At 64.1% G+C, this 10650-nt stretch overlaps 1 protein-coding gene, 1 long non-coding RNA gene and 1 other non-coding gene across 3 annotated transcripts; 1 reads left to right on the top strand and 2 right to left on the bottom strand.

The window, feature by feature from the left end:
* Positions 1–375: 375 nt before the first annotated feature.
* Cnn2 (calponin 2) lies at positions 376–6186 on the bottom strand. The gene is made up of 7 exons (XM_047532507.1): positions 6055–6186; positions 3328–3449; positions 2735–2801; positions 2509–2646; positions 2119–2235; positions 1874–2020; positions 376–1432 (listed from the first exon to the last, which is right to left on the bottom strand). The coding sequence occupies exons 1-7, from the start codon at positions 6112–6114 to the stop codon at positions 1163–1165; spliced, it is 921 nt and encodes a 306-aa protein (XP_047388463.1). The 5' UTR covers positions 6115–6186; the 3' UTR covers positions 376–1162.
* Positions 5793–7625, top strand: LOC124969536 (uncharacterized). Its single transcript, XR_007105976.1, has 3 exons — positions 5793–6255; positions 6584–6799; positions 7596–7625. It is a non-coding gene; the product is annotated as an uncharacterized LOC124969536 (long non-coding RNA).
* Positions 7626–10330: 2705 nt separating this feature from the next.
* LOC124969623 (U6 spliceosomal RNA) lies at positions 10331–10437 on the bottom strand. The gene has a single exon (XR_007105997.1). It is a non-coding gene; the product is annotated as a U6 spliceosomal RNA (small nuclear RNA).
* Between the last annotated feature and the right edge of the window lie 213 nt (positions 10438–10650).

Raw genomic sequence — 10650 nt, 5'->3', positions numbered from 1 at the left:
ACCCGAGTCCCCATTTGTTCGTTCATTCATTCCCCAGACATTCCTGGATCCCTACGTTGGGCCAGACGATGGCAGAATGGGGAAGGGACGCCCAACATTCTAAGATTAGAGTCTTGGATCATAATGGTTATCCTGATTTTGAGGAAAACCTCCGTGTATTTCCCAAGATCCTGCTGGCTGAATGGAGGACGTGGATCCGCAGCCCCGAAGGCGCTGGGATGCCTGGTGCAGCCAGGAGGTGGCCTTGGGCCAGCAGAGAGGCCGGTAGTTGCCAACCCACTCCCTGCTCTGGGGCCGCCCCAGGCCCCTAGGGGGAAGCAGGAAAGACCCCTGCCACCAGGTGGTCCCAACTCCTCACACACCCTCTTTTCTTCTAAACAGAGGTTTTTATTGCTTTTGGTCCACACTGGCAATTCACATTGTCACAGGCCAGGGCCCTTGGGTGGGGGTCCAGCGAGCGAAGTACCTGGCGGGGGGATACTAGCTGGTGGGGTCAGAAGGGCAAGAGCTGGGGGGCCGGGGTCTTGAACACCTGCTGGGCCTCAGGGGTGAGGGGGATTTGGGGAGAGGGTCTGGCTTTACCCCAACCACTGAGCTCCAATGTCCTGTTGGGCCTCGGTTTCTCCGCTGGGCCCCTGGCGAGGACCCAGGGCTGTTGTTCTGGGGGTCTTAGAGAAATGTGGCCCCTCAACGTGCCTAAAAGATTTTAGGGCTGTGGCCGGGGTCTCCCCCAGGAGGCCCATTTCAGAGCACTCCCCTCTACCATCCCCACCCTCTTCTCCTGAAAAAGAAAAAACGTTTTCTTTGTTAAAGTGCCTGAAAGTTCCGCGGGTACAAAACCACAAGCTGACGGGAAGAGTGAGGAAACCGGACGCCATTTGGGGTCGGCTTCCCCACTGCCCCGGTCTCTGCCCCACAAAGCTAGGCCACCGCCAACCAGGAAATCTGCTTCCTGACGTCCTGAGGACCCCCACCCACGGTGCCTTCCCCCAGCTGGTAACTCAGTCCTGTGACAGACCGGGCAGGGTGCGAAGAGGCCTGGCCCCCACCCGGGCCCCCCAGCTGCCTGACCCCGGCTGGCAACACCCAGAAAAAGAAAGCGGAGGAGCCCCAAGCCCAGGTGGGGGGCCGCTGCGGGCAGGGGCCCCAGCACACTGGTGCCTCAGCAGCCAGCCTCCTCCAGGCCGTAGGGGGGACGCTCCGGGGCCGCCTCGGGGCGGCTGCTGGCGCCCACCGAGGCACCTTCGGCCACAGGGCCTGGTGGGCAGTACTTGGGGTCGTATATCTGGCGGCCCAGGCCGAAGACCTGGCCGCTCTGGCTGGCGCCCTGTGTGTAGCCCATCTGCAGGGACACAGAGGAGCGGTCCCACTTGTCGGTCCCCAGCTTGGCGTCGCAGATGTGCCTCCGGGTCCCCGGAGCAGTCATGCCCACCTGCAGAGGGAGGAGCGGGGCTCAGCGGGAGGAGGGAGGGAGCCCCCACATTGACCCCACAGGTCTGCCCAGCCTCTGCTGTGGGTCTCTGCCACCAGGGACCCTGTCCCCCTGCTCAGCCCTGGCCACTGAAACCAGGAAGGTCCGGCTTTTCCCGTGACAGCCTCTGGCTGAGGCTCAGGCCTGCAGGGACCAGAGGGCTCCCAGCCCATTAGGCTGACACGTGCATCGACGTGGCAGACAAGGAGCCCCAGACCTCCAAGTGTCAGAACTGGGGGGCCCTGGGGCACTCTGAGGAAGACAAGGAACAGAGTGGGGCTGTTGCTTCCCCAGGCACACACAGCAAGGCGGAAACCAGGAGCTAAACAAGCCGAGACGGGGCAGGAGGGAGGCCAGGTCTTGCTGGCTGGAAGGACCCGGCTGATGCTGTGGGGCGGGCACCTGGCTGGCACACTTGTTTGTGCCCATCTGCAGGCTGATGGTGGAGTGGTCCATGGGTGGCAGGATGTGGTTCTTGGGGTCACAGAGATGCCTCCTGGTGCCGTACGCCGTCATGCCTGCCTGGCTGGCGCATTTGTTAGTGCCCATCTGCAGAAGTGGACGGAGAGGTCAGGCGGTCCCTGCCAGCCTCCAGACCCTCAGGAGGTCCCGGCTGAGCCAGGAGGCCTCGGGGACGTGGGGCCCACCTGCCGCCCGATGATGCACTGGCCAGCCTTCATGGTGGCGTCGTCGAAGCTCCGCAGCCGCCGCTCCGCGTACCTCACTCCGATGTCCACGCTGCTCTGCAGCCCCTTTGTCTTGGCCTGGGGCGAGGGGCGCCGGGATCAAGGGAGCAGCAGCACAGGGACATGGGTACCCTCCCACGCCACCTCCCTCTGGCCTCCTCCCAGAGACTCCACGCCCCTTCCCATGCCAGACCCTGGCCCCAGGCTCAGGCCAAGGGTGGCGGATCGTTGCTCCTCCTCTGCTGCGGGCCTCGGCTGTGACTCCCGTCAAGGGGGACTCTGCCACGCGCAAACCCAGAAAGTAAAGGGCCTCCACACACGGACACCGTGCAGCGGTCCCCTGGACCTCACCTTCCCCGCCAGTGCCAGCAGAGACACCTGGACCTGGGTCATGTTCCCGCTCTCAAACAGGTCGCTGGCCTCGAACAGGTCCACGGGGCTCATGCCATAGCTGACCATGGCCTTGATGGAGTTGGAGAGGTTTTCTAGCTGAAAGGAGCCAGGGCAAGGGCAGTGAGTGGACCTGACCCTAGTGGTGTGGCGCCCGCCAGGCCTCCTCCGCCAGCCAGCCCCTCACCTGGTGCCAGTTTTGCATGGAGCGGTTGATCTTGGGGACAGAGCCCGGCTGCAGCTTGTTCATGAGTCTGGGAGGACAGGCCGGGTGGGGTGGGAGAGGAGCCAGGTGAGTGGTGGGAAGCTCACCGGCCTCCGTCCCTGCTGACCCGACAGTGCCCACCCACCCCGCAAGCACAGCAGCCAAGCGAGGGGTCCTAGGGACCCAGCCTATGACCACGGAGTTTGGGGAGGGAGTCTGGGAACTGCCGTTACAATTTTTTATGTGCAAAGCTGGAAGATCTGAATGAGGGGGAACAGGGTGCAGCGAGCAGAGCAGCTGCCCACCAGGGACGCGGCGGGACGCACAGCCCACACGCCCAGACACAGAAGAGTGGGAAGGCCCGAGACAAAGCAGCAGGGGCCACGCCCAGCTGCCCGGGAGGCTGAGGCAGGGGACGCGAGTCCTGCTCAGTGGTGGAGCGCCTGCCTGGGAGCCGAGGGCTGGGTTAGACGGAGAGACGTGGCTCCAAAATGAGAAAGAGAAGCAAGCCAGACTCGACCCTCAGGAGGGCAAGCCCGAGGCACAGCGGGTGCCACGGGCAGGCACCCACTCACGTGCATAAGATGACCCCATCCTTCAGACCCTTCTGGAAGTCGGGGCCGATGGAGAGGCCCGTGAGACCCTCAATCCAGCTGCGAAGCTCAGCCTCCTTCTGAGGGTCGTACTTAGACAGGAGCTGGAGGAGCAGAGGATACCGGGCTCAGCCAGGCGAGGGCGCCCTAGAGAAGCCTCCAGATGGGGCGAGGCCAGAGGCTGCAGAGACCCCACGCAGGCAGAGATGCTCCGCCTCCCGGGCTGCAGACTGGCCAGTCCAACCCCGTGCCGTGCTACCTCACACTTTCCGGTCACTAGGGATGCAGGTCAGCCCACGCGGGACGTGCATAGCCATCCCCACAGTTGACTCCCAAACACTCCATCACCCAGCAACAACCCTGTCCCCCCAGCCTGGCACCCACAGGTCTACTTCCTGTCTCCGGACGTTCCTGTCCTGGGAGGTCTCCTGTCACTGGGTCACCCTGTGTGGCCTTGTGTCTGGCTCTCACTGAGCATGAGGACCTCGGGTCCATCCACACTTCAGTGTGCCACCTGGCTCTCGCTCATGGCTGAGGACACTCCATGACGGATGGACCATTGTGTTTATCTCTCCAACTGCTGGTGGACATCTGGGCTGTCCACCTTTCAGCTGTGTGGATACAGCTGCTGGGGACCTTGTGTGATTCCTCTGGCCACCTGTCTTCATATGCTTGGGTGGACACCCAGGAGAGGAGCCGCATGCCTGCGTCTCACTTATGGAGGAACTGTCAGATTTTTGTTTCTGGAACCAGCTGTGCCAGCTCCTGCCCCAGGGCCTTTGCACAGACCGCCCGCTGACTCAGGTGCTTCCCTGGCCACCCCAGCTGACGTGCCCATGACCCTGCCTCCCCGCCTGGCTTTGTGCCCTACCAGCCTTCATCTCCACCCTCAGGCCACACACCTCCTGGCTCTCTGTCCACCTCCCGCATGCTTGCTGCCAGCTCAGGGCTGGGCGGCTGCACAGTAACGCTGCAGGTCCCCCATCACGCATGCCACTCCCCATGGGCCCCCAGGCCCCACGCAAGCATCTCAGACCAGGAGAGAAGCTGCAGCATGAGGCCAGCAAGTCCTGGGCGGGTGTGAGGCAGGTGCTGGCCCTTGGTCAGGACAGGATTGTCCAGCTGGGTGGTTTGTGCTGCAGATGCCCGCCCTCCTTTCTCAAAAGAGAAAAGGGCCCCTTTCCTTCCTCTGCTCTTACATGCCCAGGGGCTAGGAGTACGGCAGAGCCAACTTCCAGGTGACCATGGACAGCTGTCCCCCCTCCAGCCTCAGCTCCCCTTCTTAGCTTGGGACAACCTGCATAGGGGTCTTCTGACCTGAGCCCCCCCTCCTGGCTCCTGCCTTCAGCCCTGTGACTGGATCAGGACGCACAGGGCAGTCAGAAGGGAGGCCCGTGAGCCCACCTGCCCCGCCAGGTTCCCACACGCCCAGCGGCCTGTGGAAGCGGGTGGGGCACCAGGCACAGCCTGCCCAGCTGGGCCCTGTCCCTGACAGCTCCGGGGACCAGGGCTCCAGGCCGGGCCCCGCCCACGTGGCCTTCCTCCCCTGGCCACGGGCCTCCTACAGCACATTCCTCCTCACCGCAAATTGCAGGGAATGTGGCTGAGCCGCCCCTGCTAAATCGGGAGCAGCTGTTCCCAGTAGTCCAGGCCCCCTGGCCAGCTGGGAGCGCATGGCACGGCTGCTGAGAGACACTGGATGTCTGCCTGCCCCAGCGCTGTCCGACCAGGGTAAACTGAGGCATGGAGACCGCCCCCTGGGAGGAAGGTGTGTGCTGAGGCCCCCGCCGCGCCCATCCTCCAGCCCAGCAAACTGAGTGCTGGTCACCTCGGGCCTGCGACCTCGCCCCTCCAGGGCAGCACTGACCCGCCCCCAGCCCCACCATCTCAGAGGTCTGTGGCTCCCCGCTTCCCGGCCTCTCGGCCTCTCGAGGCTCGGCCACTCATAAGCTGTCTGGGCAGCGCAAGCAGCTTCTCAGCGCTGGCGCCAGCGGCCTTACCCTGCCTCTGGGCCCACAGGCTGCAAGGTGGGGACCCGAGTCGCACCGGGTGTGCGGGGAAGTCCGCGGGTTTCAGACTCCCTGCTGCGAAGGGCAGAGGAGGACCGGAGGTCCTGGATGCGCGTGCGGGGATGGGCGGGGAAGATGGGCGGGCTCCCTCCGCTGACAGCCCGAGCGGCGCCCAGGAGGGTGCGAGATCACCGCGCACTCCCTCCTCCTCCCCAGGACGCCCTGCTGTGCGGCCCTCCAGCCGCGTCTGCCCCCTCTGAGCCCAAACCAGAGGGGTTTCTTGAACGTGCCTCGCCCGGGCCACTCGCGGGTCCGGTGAGGAGGCGCTCGTTGGGGCCGCGCTGCCGGGAGGCGCCGTCGGGCGCAGAGGCGCCCCGCCCAGGTGCGCGCGGCCGGGACATTCCTGGGGGGCCCCGCCCCTCTCCGCAGCCGCCGGCCCCGCCCTCCGCCCCCGAAGCTGGGCGGCCCGAGGCGGAAGCGCAGCCCGGGCCGGGGGGCTGCCGGTCCCCCGCCGCCGGGCACCTCGCGCGCGGAGCCGTCGCGGGGCGCGGGCCGGGCCGGGCCCCCCGGTCGCTGGGACGCGGCCCGGTCCCCCAGGCCGCCGGACGTCGGCGCCCCCGCGGCCGCCCCGCGCCAGCCCAGCCCGACGGCGCCGGCGGCTGCACGGGTCCGAGCAGCGCCGCGCGGCCCCGCCACTCACCCGGCTGCGGACCTCGGCCGAGAGCCCGTACGCGGGCCCGGCGGTGAACGCGGAGCTCATGGCTGCGCCGCCGACCCTCGCGCGGGACTGAGCGGGCCCTCGGGCCGGCGCCGCCCCCGCCGCCCATTGGCCGCCGCGCTGGCCTTATAAGGCCGGGAGACCGAGGCCGCGCCCCGCCCCGCGCCCCCCAGCTGGACGGAGGTCGGAGGAGGCCCTCGGCGGCGTCTCGGAGGAAGGGGAGGCCGAAGCCGGCCCGGGGGCAGCGGGAGGCGTGCCGGACCTCGTGCTGTCCGCGGGGAGAGGACGCCCCGACGGGCGCGGGCGGGAAGCTCGTGGAGGCCAGGCCGGCCGGGCGCCCTGTAGGGGCGGGGCCTCGACGGAGGGCCGAGGGCTGCAAGGGGCAGGGCAGGTGGCCAGTCACGGGGAGGCTGTGAGATCCCCTGGTGCAGGCGGGAGCTGCCCAGCGCGCCAGGTACACGGGCTGGTTCGTGACTCCTGTTCACTTCCTCACTCACCTGTATGTTCACAGGAAGCCCCCGTCCTCAGGGACAGTCCCTCAATAGTCCAGAACCAACCGGACACAGAACCCACCAGCCCACCCTCTCTGCCTGGAGGAGAAGCCAGAGGGAAGGAGGGACCTAGGTCTGGAGGAGTCTGGAAGGAGAGTCGGGGTTAGAGAAACGGGTCGACACAGGGGACATGGAACCTGGGGTTTTGAAGCATGAGTAGGAGTTGGACACATCTGGTAAGTGGCAGGTTGGGCTTCTGGAGTGTTCAGAGGTGACCCCTCCCTCACGCTTTGCCCCCTGGATGTCTGGTCCCTCTTTTCCTCTGTCATTGTCCCATTCCATCTGTCAGAGTTTGAGTCTGAGCCAGGTGGTTCGGGCAGATCCTCGCCCTCCTGGGTGTCAGTTTCACCCTCCATAACATGGGGACCCATGGACAGTGGAGGGCTCAGCAGTGGAAGAGTGCAGCTGAGAGCCGAGGACAGAGTAGTTTATTGGTGTCCAGGCAGGGCATGGACTAGGAGAGTGGACCCTGTGCAAGTCCGTCCCAAACCCCATGCTCTGCGGCATCTGGGTGCTGGGCGACCAGGCCCACATAGGTGTGGACTGTGTCCACTGCTGGCGCCTCAGGGCCATCTTCCCGGCCCCAGCCCTGGTGCTTGTCCAGCGGCTCCAGGACTCCATCCTGGGGCGAGGGACTCTGGGACAGAGGTGGCCCAGGACGCCCATGTGCGGGCAATGCCTGCAGCAGGAGGCGTGGGCAGCTGGGGCCTCTGCAGGGAGGGCCTCTGGGTGGCTCCAGACCCAGAGCTGCCCAGGAAGGCCACCGTGTGGCACAGTAGGCCTACCTCCCGGGTGTACATGGGAACACGGATGCACTGAGTGTCCTCCTGCACTGTCCACCCTGTGGCCGCCCTGCACTGAGGGCAGGTGGGTCTGGCTGTGTCCCCCAGCAGTGCCCCTGCAGGAACCTCCCAGTGCCGGGGCCACAGGAGCCCCACCCAGCTGGGTTTCCTCCCTTGATTCTCCTGTCAGTGAGGAGGACACTGCGTCCAGCTTCTGGAGAGGAGGACACTGCGTCCGGCTTCTGGAGAACTTCGGGGCCAGTGGAACAAGCTGGTCCCTCTGAGGCTTCCTGGTCAGTGCGTCTTGCCAACCCTGGGTAGGCGTGCGATGCAGCAGACTGTCCGACGCACTGGGCTGTGCTGTGTGGGACTCCGAAGGCTGCGTTTGAAGGCTGCTGTGGACCCGCAGGAACAGGCCTTCGTGCTGTTCCACGTGGACGCGACGGGAGTGTGATAGTGAGGAAACACATCTTTTTGTGGTGCTGGGACGGGAGACTCTGCCCCCGAGCCATGTGCAGTCCTGAAGTGGATCATTCTGGCCTCGTGCCTCGCGCTGGTCCTTTGAGTACGTCTCCCGAAGGCGCGGGGCCAGGTGCTGGCCTGCAGGTGGCCGGAAGGCCAGAGCCAGCCCTTGCTTGTCTTCCCAGGGCCTGTGAGCGAAGCACAGCTTTCACGTTTTTAAGTGGTTGGAAAAAAACTCGAAGGATGAGAACCTTCCAGGGGTGGAGTCTGACCAGCACCCGGCTGCAACCGAGGCTGCGCCACTCACGAGGCCAAAGACACCGCCTGGCTGGTGTTTTAGGGAAATAGCTTACCTGCTGCCCTGCCCCATCCCTCAGCGTCCTTGACCCCCACGGTCCAGACCCGGAGGTCACAGAACTTGCAATGCTGGGACTCTGGCACTTGGGAACACTATGATCCTAGAACCCGAGGCCTGGGATTTACAGGATGACCTGATTCTGTGTAACATTCGCACTCCGAAGGTCCCTAGTCCCCCTGCAGAGCCTGGGTTCTGCTCCCTGCTCCCAACCTGACTGTGTGACTTTCCAAAACCACTCCACCTCTCTGTGCCTCGTCTGCTGTAGAATGGGTGTGGTGAAGCAGGGCTCCTGGGCTGCTCTCAGCGGGAGCGGGTTGCTCGTGAGGTGCTCAGGGGCGCCTGGCACGGAGCGCAGGGCTTGTTGAGTCAGTAGCCGTCCACACCTCAGGACCTTGGGCCAGAGGAACCTGGCAGGTCCAGGGGCTTCTCGGCTCTCTCTCTGGGGCCTCTGCAGCCGCTCTGTCCTTAAACCCCGGTGTGTGCTGACACCGTGGGGCCAGCACTGATGCCTCCGGCAGGGCGGCAGTGTGGTGACCCAGGGGCGGGGCAGCTCGCCCGGACCTCTGCCGCTGGTGGAAGGAGCACTCCGTCCTGATGGATGCCGAGGCCCTGAGAAGGCGGGCCGCAGAGGCCAGTGCAGCCGGGGGGCGGAGTTACAGGAAACGAGTCCCCGCCCAGGGCAGAGGTGGAGGCCGGCCTAGGCAAGTTAGAGAGCCCCGATCTCAAAACAAGTAAAATCAGGAGGGCTGCGGGCTGGCGGCGCAGGTGCGGCTCAGCGGTGAGCGCTGGCCTAGTCTGTGTGAGGCGCTGGGTTTGATTCTCAGCACCGCATATACATAAAGGGTCATCGACAACAATAAAAGTGCTTTAAAAAATAAACACGGAGTGCTGGGGATGGCACTCAGTGCTGTGAAGTGCCCTGGGTTCGCCAAAAGAAACCCAGCTCTTTACCGGTTACTTTGTTACTATCTAGTAAGGAATCTCCACCAGCGGGAGCCTCGGGCAGGAGGGAGATTCCTTCCTCCCACGCTGCCCTGGCTCTGCTTTGCCAGCCCCACCAACCTCTCCAAGCTTTCTGACTCTGTGCCTCAAGTTCTCAGACCCCGCCCTGCCTCAGGGCCTTTGCCCTGGTTGTGCCCTTTGCCTGGAAGGCTGTTTCCACCTGGCCCCTGCTCCAGAGCCACCACCTCAGTGGCCCACCCCAGCACCATGTGCGGCCCAAACCAGGGTGAAGGATACCAGAGCCTCCACAGCCAGTCCACCTTCGAGTTCCCTGTCATTCCTTGGCTCTCTTGGGCGGTGGGATGCCCTTCACAGGCTGAGACACTTGCAGACTGTCCTGGTGTCCCTGCCAGTCCCAGAACCCTGCGGGGGCTTGAAAGGCCTGCAGCGGCCACAGTGTGTCCCCAGTACTAGTTCAGGCTGCAGGGCATGGAAAACGCGTTTCCCAATCCTACAAGTGTTTCTGCTTGCCGCAGCCTGGGTGGCTAGTTGTCCTCCTGCAGACAAGAGTTCAAGAGGGCTTTTCCTCCTCCTGTGGTGACCACTTCTGCCTGGCTTAGGAGTGTGGGGCGAAATAGCAGGCATACAGTAGGTACTCAATGAATGCTAGGTCCAAGGTGTTTCCAGGATGCCCGAGTCCCGGGTGCGCGGGAAGCACAGGTATGCCCCAGAGGGCGCGGCAAAACGCCAGGCTCTGCAGCATGTCTAGGTCCTGGTTGGCGTTTGCAGCCTGGCCTTGGCCTGCTGAGCCCTGCCCGCCCGCGGCCCCCCTGGGGCTGAGGTAGGATGGAAACCACGCAAATGCCCGCTGGGCACGTCTGACAGGAGGGAAAGGACAAGGGACCTGCAAGTATCCACCACCTGCAAGTGGCCCAGTCGCGAATCGGAAAAACGCAACAGGACCCTTGGAACACCACCTCCCTCCCCGGCATGCAGCAGGCGCTAGATAAATGCCTCTGGCAAGCATTGTTGCGCCAAAGGAGGGGGCCCAAAAGGCTCATCCTATTCACTGACGAAGACGGGTAGGCGGGGCAGAGCAAGGCCCTGTGACGCCCATACCCGGGCCCTATGACGTCACGTGGTCATCACGCTATTCTGAGCTCAAAAATATGGAACGCTTCACGAATTTGCGTGTCATCCTTGCGCAGGGGCCATGCTAATCTTCTCTGTATCGTTCCAATTTTAGTATATGTGCTGCCGAAGCGAGCACGAACAATGTAGCGCTACTTTAGCTATTTAAAGTCCCCAAGTCAAACTACTTTACAGTTAGGTGACTTTTCCTGTAGTTTATGTTTGCCACCATTTCTCAGAACGGCCCTTGGAAGGATGTTACCCATGATCATATTTACTTTGCCATGTCTCTGATCACGTCCAAAAGTCCTCACCGGTAAAGTAAGGCTACCGCCGAGGGCGGCCTCAGGGC

This window comes from Sciurus carolinensis, chromosome 17 (assembly GCF_902686445.1).
Source record: "Sciurus carolinensis chromosome 17, mSciCar1.2, whole genome shotgun sequence".
NCBI classification, from domain to species: Eukaryota; Metazoa; Chordata; class Mammalia; order Rodentia; family Sciuridae; genus Sciurus; species Sciurus carolinensis.
The sequence above is the reverse complement of the archived record's forward strand: the minus strand, read 5'-3'. Positions and strand labels throughout refer to the sequence as shown.